Source organism: Hippopotamus amphibius, chromosome 3 (assembly GCF_030028045.1).
Source record: "Hippopotamus amphibius kiboko isolate mHipAmp2 chromosome 3, mHipAmp2.hap2, whole genome shotgun sequence".
Taxonomy (NCBI): Eukaryota; Metazoa; Chordata; class Mammalia; order Artiodactyla; family Hippopotamidae; genus Hippopotamus; species Hippopotamus amphibius.
In genome coordinates, this window is record NC_080188.1 from 142,582,516 (window position 1) to 142,598,233 (window position 15,718).

The window sequence follows — 15,718 nt, forward strand, 5'->3', positions numbered from 1 at the left end:
AAGATGACTAGAGAGAGGCAAACCGCCTACTATCTCATGAAAAGATAGGAAAATGGATTTCCCAAATTCAACTCACAGGAGTTTTTCTCCTGCTTGAGGAGGTGGGAGCCAAGGACAGGCAGCACTCCCTGGGGGAGGTGATTTTCTCCATTCGGTAGAACTGGGTTTGGGAGGACTGCATGTTCCAGTGACACGGGATTGCAGGTGGGCAGGGAAGCCTGGCCACGGAGGGGGAGTGGATGGTGCTGACAAAGGTGGTTGAAATACAGAAGCAGTAGAATTGGGAGGGGACAGGCAGGCTCCTCCCCATCCACCAAGGCTGCTCCAAACCTTTCCCACTGAGCTGGGTGCTCCGCCCCTCTTGGTGCACACTGACCTGCCAGGCTGCCCAAGTTTACAACTTCACTTTTAGTCACAAGATAAGAAATAATGTTTAAAAAAAAAAAAAAAAAGATGTGGTATATGCTTATAGCAAATTTAGAAAAGATTTAAAAGAGGATTTTCACAGGGGAAAAAAACAGATGATGTAAATACCCCCCAAAGCTTCTGCCCCTAGGAAGTCACCCTAATCTAAACCCCCCACTGTTCCCTCCCCTCCAGTCCAAGAGAAAAGCCCTCCCCAATCTCTGCTCTGAATTGCAGTCTCAGCCTATCAGCTGGCCTCTCCCTGTCTTCACTCTCTTTAAGCAGCACTTACAGGTGCCTAAGGGCTCACTGTGTGACATAACAGAGACCACCAGCCTCCACCCCACCTCCCCTCTTCCCGCCAGAGCCACGCCTCCCCAGCAGCTAGATCCCTGGATCTTTCTCCGCGATTCCTTCACCTACAATCTGGCTGATGGCCCGACCACTCTTCTAAAACTGCTTTTGATGATCACCACCTACCTCCCAGAGACAAATCCTCTGAACACACATCTGCCATCACCCTCCTGGGCTTTCTGCTGCCGTTCCCACCGTTCTCTCCCTGTTGGCATCCACTCTGGCTGGCATCGTGCTCCTCCGCCTCCCTGGCTGACTCCCACACTCCCCTGGTTATAACCCTTCAGTGGCCCCAACTGCCTTTAGTCTCTGAGCACAGCTAAAGTTTACGTCCTACCCTCCTTAGCAGGGCCCATCCTCCAGCTGCTTTATCCCCACTTATTTTTTAAAACATCTAAAAATTCTGCTCCCATAAAGATGTGAGTACAGCATCAACGACAACACAAGATCCAAGAGGCAGCCACACGTTCAACACGTTCGACTGGATGAATGACGTGGTGGAATACTATGCAGCCATTAAAAGTCATGTTTGTGATGCACCGTGAAGCATAAAAGAGGATAATACAGAATTGCTTAAACAGTATGCTCTCAACTATGTGAACAGAAAATCATAGGCAAGACTAGGAAGAAATAGGCTTAAATGTTACTTATGGTTACCTGCATAGTGGTCTTTTTACCCCTTGCTTCATAACCTTTTTCTGTACTTTTAAGGAGCTTTCTTTCTGGCTGCACCGTGTGGAGTCCTAACCACGGGAATGCCATGGAATTCCCTATGAGGAGCTTTAATATATGGATATTCTGATAATAAAACAAGCAAGTAAAAAACCCCAAAGAGAGAATAAAAACAAATGATGCTCTCAGTTTCAGACTATGGAAATAAAACTGAGATGATCACGTTTTCCTCATTTTCATGCCCTTGTGCATCTTCCCTTTTCATGTATTTGTGCACTTCGTTGCAGGTTCCCAGGTATAGTCCTCAGTATGGTTTCCCTCGACCCTCTCTCAGATTATACACACAAGGCTGAGTGTCCTGGGCAAGGTCACAGGATAGATGAGTAAGTGCACCAGCCCAGGACTAGAATCCACGTCTATTTGTTTCCTACGCAGCTGTAACGTTAGCACAAACTTGGTGGCTCAAAGAACGCCCATCACCTCCAAGTTCTAATAGGTTAAAGTCCAATACCTGTCTCATCGGGGTGATGCATTCTTGCTGGAGATTCCAGGATCTGTTTCCAGGCCGGCTCAGGTTGGTAGAATTCAGGTCCGTGGCTGTAAGACTGTGGTCCCCGTTTCCTTGCTGGCTGTCAGCCAGGGCTTTTGTCAGCTTCCACATTCCCTGGCTCATGAGGCCCTTCACCTTCAAAGCCAGCAATGGCAGGTTGAATCCCCTCACTTCAAATCTTGCTGACCTCCCCTTCCACCTCATCTCTCCTGCTTTGAAGGGCTCAAGTTGGGCCCACCTGGAATAATCCAGGATAATCCCCCTATTGTCAGGTCAGTTGATTAGTAAATCTCATTTAAATCTGAAAAATCCTTCACGGCAGTACCTAGATTAGCCCTTGATTAAATAACCAGGTGTCTCAGTCTGCTCAGGTTGCTGTAACAAAATACCACAGACTGTGTGGCTTAAACAACATTTAGGTCTTACAGTTCTGGAGGCTGGGAAGTCCAAGATCAAGGTGCCAGCAGATTCAGTGTCTGGTGAGAACGGCAGGCTTCTTGGGGTATCCTCACATAGTGCACTAGACTCTTCCTCTTATGAGGACACTAATCTTACTATGCAGCCCCACCCTCGTGACCTCATGTAAACCTAATCACCTCCCAAAGGCCCCACCTCCAAATACTATCCCACTGCAGGTTAAGGCGTCAATGTGAATTTTAGGGGGACACAAACATTCGGTCCATAGCACCGCGGGACAGGAATGTGGGATCTGGAGGGGCAGCTTTAGAGTTCTGTCTACCACACAGGTCTTCTGACATTTCGTCCACGCTGTCACTATTTCTCCATTACTCTCAAAGGCATAGTATGTTCTGTCATTTATCTTCCTTCCTTTCTTACTAGAATTTAGATACTCGTAAAAATGTATAAGGAAAGGTGACTACTGATTTTTTTTCACCCTGTATCTTCTATTAAATGAAAGTTTCACTAAGCAGTCCCCCCAAAATTTACGAACTTGGTAACATATTGATAAAGCAACGTTCAGACTGTGTCTACGTAAGTTTTCATCCCATAAGTCAATGTATACAACTCTATGAAGAATCTGAAATAAAATGAGGACACTGAAACAGCCTATCAGAAGCTCTAGGTAAAAGTACAAGTTTCTATCACCATGGCCTCTAAGATCTTTTTTAAAAAGTCTTAATTCTATAACAAAACCACCACAAAACTCACAAACTGCAGAAGTGAGCAAAGAAATACTTATATTTAATCACATGGATGGTAAAGAAATCTTACTGTTTTTCGGCAGGGTACCATATTCCAATGGCTTAGGAACTTTAAACAAGGCTGTTAATGACACAAAAAAACTAAAGCCAGTAAAAAGCTTAGAGTCAAAAAGTTTAATTTTATTACAATTGTTTTTAAAGTCAGCTATAATCTGGACAAATATCATGGGTACATCTATAGCAAGTCTCTAATTGCCAAGATACAAAAGACAATAAATATAGATTCAAATTTCAGCCTAAAAACAAGTGTCTAAATCTAATGACCTGTAGTGTAGTGTGGTTTCAATATCTCGAATATATGATGCTACAAGAACTCACACCATAGTTATTGCTCACTGACAACCAACAAACAGTTCTTCACGGACAACACACAAGTACGCGGCACCTTGGAGCCTCCACGCGAGTCCCCCACGGGCCTGCTGGTGCTGGGGGACAATCTGAGATGGCACCATGATGGCACTGGTCCTTCTGGTGGGAGGACATGGACAGGGCAGGCACGGAAAAATGCCAACCTAAGCAAGCCATGGAGCTGATCTCCCAGTAGCCCAATAAGTGGTCCCATTTCTTGCAGAGAACGGGACTGTGGCCGTGTATCTTTTGGAGTGCGACAGGGGGACCTGTACCCAGCGCAGAGGGGTAAGCTTCCTGACGAGCACCGTTCATTCCATCGTGCCGAGCCGCACATCCTCCTCCAACAGAGACCACTCCAAGCCTTCATTTGCTTCCAGAGCCCATTCTTCATTGCTTTCAAGTTACTTTGTCATTAAAATAAGTCTTGTGAAATTTTTGCCACAAACATATTATTTCTTCTTCGTGGTAACAGAGATTAATTCTTCATTAACTAAAAGTGTGCAAAGTTTCAGGCCAAGCTCCTTTGTCTTGGTTTAATTCTTGGGTATAGCTGTAAAAAAAGAATTTAAAAAATATTTACATACTGCACAGATGTGGGAGTATAACACATTTTCAAGAAATATGGGGGGGGGGGGGACAGGTGTTGATGTCACAGGAAAGAAATTAAACCAAAGAAAGGGCTCTCTGCCACGTGAAGCACCCAGAGCTGCCCAAAGAATCATATTTAAAAACTCTCATGCAAAGGACATTCAAAAGGGTTCCCTCAACAGGGACATCGCCATGGTGCAGTGATACAAAATCCAGGATGGCTCTGAGCATTAACTCCATTCACACAGCTTACTGAATTGTAAATCAAGTCCAACAAGGACCACAAAAGACTAGAGGTGATTTGCAATATGCTATAAGCTTCTGTTCCAAGGGAAAAGATCAGGGGTTAAAGAGGCTCTTTTAACTTCACTCTCAATGGACCATCACATGGTGTCATGGGACTTGAGACTGTCAGAAACCAAATGCCACAGACCAAAAGTCTACAGATTTGAGGAAGGATAAGGGGAGTTTTTTGTTTTAGGATTTTGCGGTTTTGTGTTTTCCATAACAAGAGCTGGGAAGGAGAGTGATCATGAAGCCAAGAGCAAGTCAAACTAGTAATTCAACTGGCAAAGTAGACAAAAGCCCTCCTCCTCCTCCTGCTCCTCCCCTAGACAAAGCGAAAAAGGTTTACTGAAAGAAACTCAAGTCACACTTCCAGCCAAAACTGAAAAGCTAACTGAGAGATCACTGTTCTATCAAGGATTGTTTTTCTCTGTGAGGAAAGATATTTAGTCAATATAATTTTCTAATCTTGTATGTTAGCCTCTGACTAAAAATTCAACCTCTATGCAATTTATTTAAAAAAAATAAAAAAACCTCAAAAGAAACCCAAAGAAGTTGTGTAGAGGCCATTTCTATCCAGAAAAGCTTTCCAAAGGACTGAGAATATTTAAATGTCCGATTAAAATGAAAATATTCAGTCCAGTCCATTGATTTCAGAACGTTTGAAAGCCACACACAGGAGGCAGAGCTTGGTCTCTGACCAGCTGCATCCACACTTGGGAACGAATACTTCTCTACGTTTCATTAACCACTGAACCTCTTTATTAGAAAATTAAAGTAAGACTCAAATAAGCAACTACTCCTAAGAGGTAGAGCTTTTCCCAGATAAGAAACTATAAAAAGTAAAAGTGCTTGTTTGCTCTCGATGTTCATTAAAGAAGGAAAGTGGCTGCATGCAAGAGATCATGCTTCTCTGGCGCTAAAGACTTTGTAGAAGCAAACAAGAAAGCTCGAAAGAGAACCACCCTTATATGTCTACTTTCATCTGGTAATTTGATAGCTTTTTTGAAGGGCTCCATGGCTTGGGACTTCCCTGGTGGCACAATGGTTAAGAATCCGCCTGCCAATGCAGGGGACATGGGTTTGATCTCTGCTCCAGGAAGACCCCACATGCCAAGGAGCAACTAAGCCCTCGAGCCACAACTACTGAGCCTGTGTGCCACAACTACTGAAGCCCGCAAGCCTGGAGCCTGTGCTCCACAACAAAAGAAGCCACCACCATGAGAAGCCTGCACACTGCAATGAAGAGTAGCCCCAGCTCACCGCAACTAGAGGAAGCCTGCGTGCAGCAACAAAGACCCAGTGCAGCCAATAAATAAACAAATAATAATTAAAAAAAAAAAAAGTTGGGGAAGGGCTCCATGGCTTAATTTTTTTTAATTTTCATTACTTTTTACAAGTTACATTAGGATCACATGAATGAATATTCTCCAAACCCCAAATGCTTATAGAACAGTAAATTTTGCTACCAGGAAGACAGCAGTTAGGATCTATGCTGTCATTTATACTGCACAACAAACAACAAAGGAGAAGAAAGAGTCAGGAGGAGGAGACACGGGCCAGAATCGAAGCTGCAGGTCCCAACACTGGAGGCATTTTAATCAGCTCCACAGAGAGTAACGCCCAGACAGTGGGATGACCCCATACAGAGCCCCGGGTCAGGACGTCGAGTGGGACAGAAGCTCTCTGCAGGCACAGACCATGTCTGTCAGGCAGCTGATGAAAAGACAATGAAAATATCTCCCATTTGCTATGCATTAGACTCCATCCAACTATACTAGCCTTTCCGTGAAAATACTCCCCCCCGAGAATGTGTGCCCGATGACAGCAGTCCCTTCAGACTAATATAGACATGTTATTGGTTTATATGTGCTGATATGATTTGATTATTTTCTTGGTTTTTATGAAACTTAAAATCCACCAGCAGAAAAAGAACAAAGAATCTTGTCTCTGGTGCCCTGTTCAAGCTCTCTAGCAGACAGGCAAATCCTGACTTAAATCTAAAATGTATTTCAAATATCATAAGCTCAATTCCCATCACATCACCCAGTTATCTTCACTCTATAAATATAGACAGGGCCCCAGACCTCTATGGGCTGGCAAACATGTAAATGTGCTATCAATCATAATGGAGATGGCTGAAAACGTGCTTTTAAGTCTAAATTTAAGACTAACAAAAATGTTCAATTCCATGCCTCACTAACAAAGGGCAGCAGGCTGCACGGTATTCAGAACACATGGCAGTTCTCCCAAGGCCCCCTCTCCACACACACACACACACAAAAACATATAAGACACACATAAAACACTCACTCCCAGCAAATTGCGCGGAACGTATCCTTCCTTGTCGTTCAGGCGGGCCCACCACCACTCAATCTCATCTTCGTCTTCCCTGCGGACGATGGTCATGCAGTCCCCTTCCTTCATGGGCAGCTCGTCGTCATTCTGAGGTTCGTAGTCCCAAAGTGCGTAGATGACCCCTTTATTCATTATACCCATCTTCTCCTGGACTCCTAATGGCACGTAAGATACAGCACAGGACATGTAACTCAGAGCACACCACGCTCAGAGCGTGGCACTCTATAAAACCAAGTGGGAAGAAATGGGAACCTGCTGGGATGCTGGAATGGTAGAACCACTACAGTAAACATTCAATAAATAAAATTCCCAGGGCTGGGGGAGCAAAGGAATGCCAGCCGTGTAGAGGGAACATATAAAAGACAAGTTAACATATGCTATCGTCTCTAAACCAGCTCTAAAAACTAACCAACACCTTATAAGCAGCTCTCAAAGCTACTCTTACTCAGAATACAAAAACGATTACAAACCCAGGAATAAAAAAAGAACTGTTCGAGTCTAGGATATTGAAAAAGTGAATGACACACCTGTCAAATTTCAGCCTACTCACTGAGTGTAATGACCAAGGAACTCTGGGATCATTTCTGTTTTTACCTAAAACTTAAAGCAGACAGAGAAAAACGACCAGAGTGTCGTGCCTATTAAAGTCTCTCTCAATTTTCAAGTGAGGAAAGATAAAAGAAAAAAAATTATAACATGTTAGAATACAAAAACATGGCCAGGTATATCAGACAGGATATAAAAGTCTACATAGAGTCAACTCTAAAATAATGAGAATCAGAATTCTAAAAGATATTGAAATCCACAAACTAGGGGAGGGAAAAACAAGAAATCCCCAAATGTCCACTTTTCACCAGAGTGAGTAACAGATTTGCAAAAGAACTAGGCCTTTAGGTCCTCCCTTTCTGATTTATACTTCCTATCCTGTAAGACGACGCTATCCTGTGAGGAGTCACAAATCAACCACGGGCAGGCAACATGGGGGAAGGGGAGGGCGAATCGGACAATAATGTCCTGAGCAAGTCCGAACTCATGAGCATTTCCACTTTTTTAGGAAAGCCAGGAAACTATCTGCTTGCTTGTGAAACAGTCTGGTTTTTCAACTGATGTGAATCTAAATGATTAATTATGAGCTTTTTTTCCTATGTCAATGAATATGACATCGCACACGCTACCTCTCACTCTGGGCAAAACAAGAAATTAAATCGTTCTTTTCCAAAAGAAGGCTCTGCCTATCTAAAGGGTCAGGTTTCTACTCATGGGGACAAGCAAATTTCCAACTTTCCTGTTTAAGTAAGACATGCAAAACATGACAGTGAGATTCCCCAGGACAATATGACTCGAGATAACTGGAATTCCACCGAGCTTTAAAGCTGGCCAGACTCACCCGTTTGGGATGGGAGTGGTGCACTTGAAATGACAACTCGAGGCTCATTTCCAGGAAATCATCAGGCATGGAAGACAATTTCTCCTTACTTTGCTCTTTAGCAAACTAAGAGTTACAAATTACTGTTTCAAAAATTTTCTGAGGGTCCTAAAAACATGCTCCATCTCGCTGGCAATTTGGGAAATGCAAACTAAAGCCTGAATGAGATAGGATTCCAAATCCACCAAAGGTCCAACCAAAGGTCAGAGAGAACACAGAGCAAAAGGTACTCTCTGACAGGTGCACCCCTGTGACTTGGCAACTCTACTTCTAGAGAGACACCAGAAGATAAGGACAAAAATGGTCACCGGAGCCATGTTTATAACTGAATGAATGAATGAATAAAAGAAAAAACCCAACATCGGCCAAAAGTAGAATGGAAAGATATATTGTGGTAGAGTCCCAAAATAGAACAGTAACACAGTGAGAAGAAATGATAGCTACATGCAGCAACACAGATGAATCTCAAAAATGATGGTGAATGAAAGCAAGCCACAGAATCACCAGTATGGTTTATTTTATATAAAGGTCAAAAAAGGGCAGAACTAAACAATGTTAGGTGTAGGCTTCATACAGAGGTGATACAACTGTTTTTATAAATTCATCGCCACAGATGTGAGAGGGGCTATGTCAGGGCCCTCTCTAAAGCAGGGCCCCTGCTGATGGCAGAGAGAGTTTATGTTCTGTTTCCCAAGCTGGAGACCTGGACATTTCACTGTGCTCGGTCTAGTATCATCATCATTTAAACTGTACATCTATGTCAGAAACACTCTTGGTATCCACAACATATTTCATAAATTAAAAGAACCTCTGATCAAATGTCCCTGAATATTTTTAAAAATCATATTATCATACTTACATATAGCTCAATCACCAATACGCTTAATATAACAAAATACATATCAATATATCATGTTGACTTTAAAATGTGTTAGTGTATCAAAATTTTTCTTTGATGTAGAGCTCAGAACACACGCAGACAGCAATCATAAACATCAACGATAAAAACTAAGAGCTGAGAGATGAAGACGAGAACCTGCGGTGTGGTTCTCCCTCCGACCCTCTCCCTTCTCTCCCAGGGCCTGAACACAGGCCTAGTGAGACACAGAAAATGGTCAAACACAGAAGACATTTCACCTCAGGGGTCTTTCCATGTCTGAGTGCTTGAGTGGTTTGGGGTCCTGAGACCCACCTCCTCATTTGTCTTGGTCTTTTCCCCTTCTCCATTCCTCCCAAGCCAGACTAAAAAGAAACAGTAACCTCAACTTCTCAGACTTGCAAATAAAAAAATTTTCCTTGTAAATAACAGTGCCAATCAACATCCATCCACCTAAAACTTCAAGTCCATTTTTCTATGGGTTCAGAGCTGATGTGATCCATCAGAATCATAAGCTCAAAAACAGGACAGCAAAAGAGCCAAAAAATTAGCTCTAAAATATGTTGCCTTCTTTTACTTTGTGATGTTTGATTTAGCAGAAAAACTTGGATCCATTGGATTCTTATTCCAACACTGCATTTCTCTTGATCATCTTAGAAGGGAAGCGGGAGGTTCTGTTTACTTATTTGCAAAGATACAGCATCACTCGCATTAACTACTGAAGTCTTACTAGAGGATCTTTCGGTGGTCAAAAGCTATTAATCCCACCAGATCCAATGCTGCATCACTGTCTTTTGTCTTTGAAGATGTCCCTGACAATAGCTGCTTCTAGGCACACACACAAAAGCTGCATTCATGTTTGTGATCGAGGCTGCCCAGGACTACATGCAACACAAAATGCTTCCCCAAATAGTAAAAACACTTACCAAACAATACCCTAGAGATACAGGATAAATGAGTACAGTAATCAATACACGTAAATCTAATTGTTCCATACCATAAAGAAACTGCGAGCACTGGGTGTAGCCTTCCTCCATTTCCTCACATTTATCAGCGGCCGTCTGCATGTCACTGTAGGTCATGGCAAACACAGCAGCTCCTGACTCTACCAGAAACTTACACACCTGGACGTTGTTACAGGAGGCAGCGCAATGCAGTGGGGTCCTGCGGAGTAGGACACAGCAAGGGCTAGAGATGGTTTCCTAAACTGAATGACACCTGCTGTGACACAGTTATCTGTAAAGAAAGTTCTCCAGTCTGTGATCCACCAAGCCCTTCCTTCTGAAAACCTCTCACACAGATTTTAAAAAATGAGTTAAACATAGATACTTGAGCCCATCCAAGAATTATAGCCACAAAGGAAAAAGTCGGGACTCCGCTGGGGCCAGGGCAGCGTGGAGGGTGAGAGGAAGCAAGGACATGAGTGAAAGGAAAGTTGTATAATAATCTAAAGCAGGATAAAATGTATTTACTTCCACATTCTGGAGCATCCAGCCTAATTATTTCCACTAGCGTGGAGGACATAAGTCTTTACATAACAGGCATTCACTCAAAACATGTGCCTTTAAACATCCCTTTATCACCACCAATTTTGAAGGCATTAAGTTGCACATAAAGAACTATCTTTATCCAACATTTTTTTAATCCTAATTAAATTTTAATTGGAAAAAAATTGCCAATTCAATTCAGACCACAAAAATGACTGTAAAATATACATTTCAATCTCTGTTAGCCACTCGTTAGCAGGAACGTATGAATACCATGACGAAGAATCTTCTCCAGCATAGCGAACGTTCTATAATATATGAGGGTGAGTCAAAACTTATCTACTCTCCGGTTACAGGGAAACTTCTGTAAATTCTACAGCCAGAGTGCGGGTAATTTTTGACTCACCCTTGTATTATCAATGACTCTGGATTCATAGCAAAAGTGGAAGAGCCAGGACCACTGCCCCAACTCAGAAGATGAGCCTGAGGATGTTCATCAGGCCCTGAAGCACAGGAGATTCCGTTTCTTTACCCTTTTCTTCCCGCCCCTTTTCACGTTATTCCACTTGGGTCTTTCACAAAACGAATTTATTTTCCACACCCTCATCCCAACCACTATCACTGATACGAGGGTGAGTCAAAAATTATCCGCACTCCAGCTGCAGAATTTACAGAAGTTTTAATATAACCGGAGTGTGGATAATTTTTGACTCACCCTTGTAATTTGGTGAATATTACTACAGATTTTTCTTACCTGCATGGCTTTTTAATTTTTAATTTTTTAATAGTGAAAAATTATACATAATCTGAACTCCCAATAGTAGGGAAACAAACACACTGTGACATTAAGAATTTGTTCTGCTTACGCTTTAAACTAAAAAAGTAGGCATAAAAAAGACAAAGACCGTATGTCATCACTTACATGTGGAATCTAAAAAATAAAACAAATCAATGAATAGAACAAAACATGCAGACCCACAGACACAGAGAAGAAACTACCCCTTACCAGTGGGGAGAGCCAAGTGAGGAAGAGAGCAAAACAGGGATTGGGGACTAAGAGGTACAAACTACTATGTAGAAAATAAACAAGCTACAAGGATATCTTGTACGACACAGGGAACGTAGCCAATATTTTAATAACTTTAAATGGAGTATATGCTATAAAAATTTTGACCCTATGTTATATACCTGAAACTAGTATAATATTGTAACTCACCTGTACCTCAATTAAAAAAAAAACCTACTGAGAACTAAACTAAAAAAATATATAGGCATAAAAAATTATACACATATATATGCATACATAAATGAGCCTGAAGGAAATATATTAAAATATTGATGGTGTTTACTTCTAGATTGTGGGGTACAAATGGCTTGTTTTCCTGTTAGTTCTCTATTTTGTACGTTTTCCACAATGGGTTCACATTACTTTTACAAATACAATTTTTTTAAAGTGCAACCAAAATGCTTCTCCAAGAATTATTTATAACAAACAAAAAATTGGGAAACAATCTAAACATCTAGCAAGAAGGAGAGAGTCATAATAAACGAGTCACAGCCATATGGGAGAAAATGAGGCTTTTTCAGATCCATGCATATGGGTATCTGTGACTTACACATGTATACACGTAAATTTGATATTACAATTATTTCCATATTGAGAGAAATAAAGGCTATAAAATTAAAATACTTGAGTAAATATAGTGTGATTGCAACTTAAAAAATTTTTTTCATATAGAAGGAAGTAACTTTTGGGTATTTTTCTCCAAAAACATGTATCATAATTTAAAACTTTATTTTTTCAAAAAATAAAATACAAAATTTACTATCCACTCAACTACAGTTACCAGGAGTGACAGTAACATATTTGGACCTTTATTATTTTTAGTTAATAATAATACATTATCCTATGAATAATAATATTCATCACTTACATTAACATCTCCTAGGTTTTATCCACACCAGTTCCCCACAGTGCTCCATGAAAAATGGATTCCATGGTCGAAAATATTTGGAAAAGTTTACAAATTATAATCCCCTCTTAGAGACACAGTAGTTTCAGGGTGGTGGGGGGGACCTTGCTTAAATCAGCATTTCTCAAATTTGCTGAAGCATTCCAATGAACTGTGTACCACTTTGGGACATTTCTTATTTTTATTATCTAACTACTAAACTTCTAAAACTCCATCTAGGGAATTCCGTGGCAGTCCAGTGGTTAGGACTCTGCGCTCTTACTGCCAAGGGCCCGAGTTCAGTCCCTGGTCAGGGAACTAAAATCCCATAAGCCACGTGGTGCGGCCAAAAAAAATATTTTTTTAATATAAAAAAATAAAATAAAACTCCATCTTGCTTCCAGAATGGGAGTGAGATGACTACTACATGAGGACATATTAATTCCTTAAAAACATCTCCCACGTCTCTCCGTCTAGATTACAAGCAGTGTGAGGACATGCACCGACATACCTCTCTGCCTTCCAACAGCACCTACAACACGGCTCATCCGCTGCTTACACAGCAGATACAACTGAAGTCTGAGTCGAGTTTAAAAGAAAATCTTACCACCCATCACTGTCAGCAGCATTGACATTGACACCAAACTGTACCAGGAATTTAACAATTTCCGTGTGACCCGCACACACAGCATTGTGCAGAGCTGTGATGCCTTCGTCATTAGGCAGGCTTGGGTCATCAACCTGCAATAAGAAGAAGGGTGGCCGTCACTCAAATTTCCTGTCACCTTAACTGTCAACTATAAAATGGCTCTTCAGGATCAAGGGAATAGAAAGAGACTCTGGTAGTATTTTTTTTTAAATCATAATTAAAACCTTCAGGAGCCAAGAAAACTATATCAAGAACAGCTCTAGAAATAAGACATTAAGTAGGCACCCACTATAAAAAGGTTTTTAAAAAACTGAAGAAGTCCCAGAAACTATATCCTTACAGTCATTTCTGTTTATTTATCCTCCAACTTCCCACCACAAATTAGTGTCTAAGGAGAAGTCACATTTGCCATGGAGGGGAAGAAAGGTCAACTAAAAATATTTTAAATAGCAGGTTTCTGAAAAGTAGGGACCACATCTGTAATTCTAACACTGGAGAGTACAAATCCACGCAGGAGCAGCTTTGAAAGGAGGGTCATGATCTCCCAGAGAAAGAAAAGTACCCCTAGTGAATACTGAACTTCCACACTATTTATCGAAAGCGTTACAGCCACACCTTTAAAACAGAGAAGCTGGTTTTGGAGCATGCTTAAGAGTTCCTCTCAACAACCCACCTCCCCAAAGAGAAAACAAGGTAAAAGTAAAGGTTCTCTACAGTAGCCTTCTGATTAGAGCTCTAAGACAAAATACAAGGTGGTATATAAGAAATGAACTACTTCATACCTCATAAATAATTCTCTGTACAAGGTCAAATTCTCCCTCCAAAGAGGAATCTAGAAGTAAAGCAAGGGGGTTGAATTTCACCCTCATTCCATGAGCAATCCGCTCTGAACCAGTTTTACGCAAGTTTGTCCTTTTGCCCTGCAGAAGAAATGCACGGAAGGTTAAGGAGACTGATCTAAGCAAAGAGATCGAAAAATAACAAAAAGGGAGGAATAACATCTCAGCTGAGTTAGTCGAAGGAAGTTGGGGGGGGGGGTATATATATATATATATATATACACACACACACACACACACACACACACACACACATATACACACACACACATATATATTTAGCACATTTTATTAAAGTATACCATTATGCCAAAAAGTACAGAAATCATAATATGTAGCTTAATGAATAAACCCACGTAACAAAGTGGAAGAACCTACCTCTTTAAAGCCTACTGAAACTACATTTGGATAACACTGCGCTAAGAGTAAAATCTGCAGTGCTAAGTAGGCTGGTTCTCCAAGCAGGATCAAAATTAGCCAAGATTGGTCTTTATATTACTTTTAATATAGTACAGCAAACCCCACATGATTAAACTGGGTAAGAGCACAAACTCAGAATTGTGAGAGCTGACATTTGTTGAATGATTATTCATTTATTCCTCACGAAAACCCTATTATCCCACTTTACAGATAAGGAAATTGAGGCACACAGCCAGTAAATATCAGAGCTGGAATTCAAATCCAAGTTATCTGGCTTCTTCAAAGCCCTTCCTTTTAACCATTTCACAACATAATGTCTCCTGAGAGGCAGGGGAGTGGAGCACAGTATGAAGGTAAAAGAAAGATTACTAGTCTATCTTAGACATACCAAGTCTTAAAATGCTATCACTATTTTTTTAAGCTCTTTATTGGAATGTAATTGCTTTACACTGTTGTGCCAGTCTTTGCTGTACAACAAAGTGAATCAGCTGTATTTATACATATATCTCCACATCCCCTCCCTCCCGAGACTCCCTCCCACCCCTCTAAGTCGTTAACCATCATTGAGTTGATCTCCCTGTGTTATGCAGCAGCTTCCCACTAGCTATCTATTTTACATTTTTATATTTAAAAATTTAACTACATTCCAAGATTCGTAAGTAAATTAATCAAGTATTTTCTACATTTTAATACTCCAAGCTTAAAAAAAATAAGGCAAATGTTAAAACTAGATCTAACATCCTATAAGATAGATTTCTTAAACATAACCAACGGAGTGGAAACATTTCCTTGGGTATGATATGCTACACATACTTCTCTTTATTTTATTCCTGATGTGGAAAACTACTGAGTTTTGAAAAACATTAAGTGGCAATTAATATATTTCACAAATGTGCAACGGCTAAAATGTTTTGGTCTGCTGAAGAAAAGAAGAATAAACATTACACAACTATGAAAATACAACTCACAGATAGTACAGTCACACCCACTTTCAAACAAAAGTTCAAGATAGTGGCTTCTATTTTACTTGAACTAAGAAGGAAAAAAGTTTATAAATCAGTTTCCTAGGAAGAGAATTAATAGAATCGCACATGTTTAACTCAAAGAGAATCACGCCTCAGGACTAAGAAGCACAGAGTTGCTAAAAAAAAGTGTTAACTTCTATTTTAAAAAATTTTTTCCCTACAATTCAGTGTTCGCTATAAAGAACTTCTAAACAAATGTTGACTGTAAACTAGTAGTTAAGGCAACTTTGGCTAATCATTATCTTTGACTACTACCA

General features: G+C 40.7%; 1 protein-coding gene across 3 annotated transcripts in view; it reads right to left on the reverse strand.

The window, feature by feature from the left end:
* Window positions 1-3,306: 3,306 nt before the first annotated feature.
* Window positions 3,307-15,718, reverse strand: part of TP53BP2 (tumor protein p53 binding protein 2) — a 68,287-nt gene continuing 55,875 nt past the window's right edge. For all 3 annotated transcript variants that reach the window (XM_057727286.1, XM_057727287.1, XM_057727288.1), the window contains 5 exons: window positions 13,960-14,097; window positions 13,136-13,269; window positions 10,087-10,253; window positions 6,742-6,941; window positions 3,307-4,105 (listed from right to left, as the gene is read on the reverse strand). In XM_057727286.1, coding sequence (XP_057583269.1) covers window positions 4,064-4,105; window positions 6,742-6,941; window positions 10,087-10,253; window positions 13,136-13,269; window positions 13,960-14,097 — 681 coding nt within the window. In that variant the 3' untranslated portion in view covers window positions 3,307-4,063. The remainder of the gene's footprint in view (window positions 4,106-6,741; window positions 6,942-10,086; window positions 10,254-13,135; window positions 13,270-13,959; window positions 14,098-15,718) is intronic.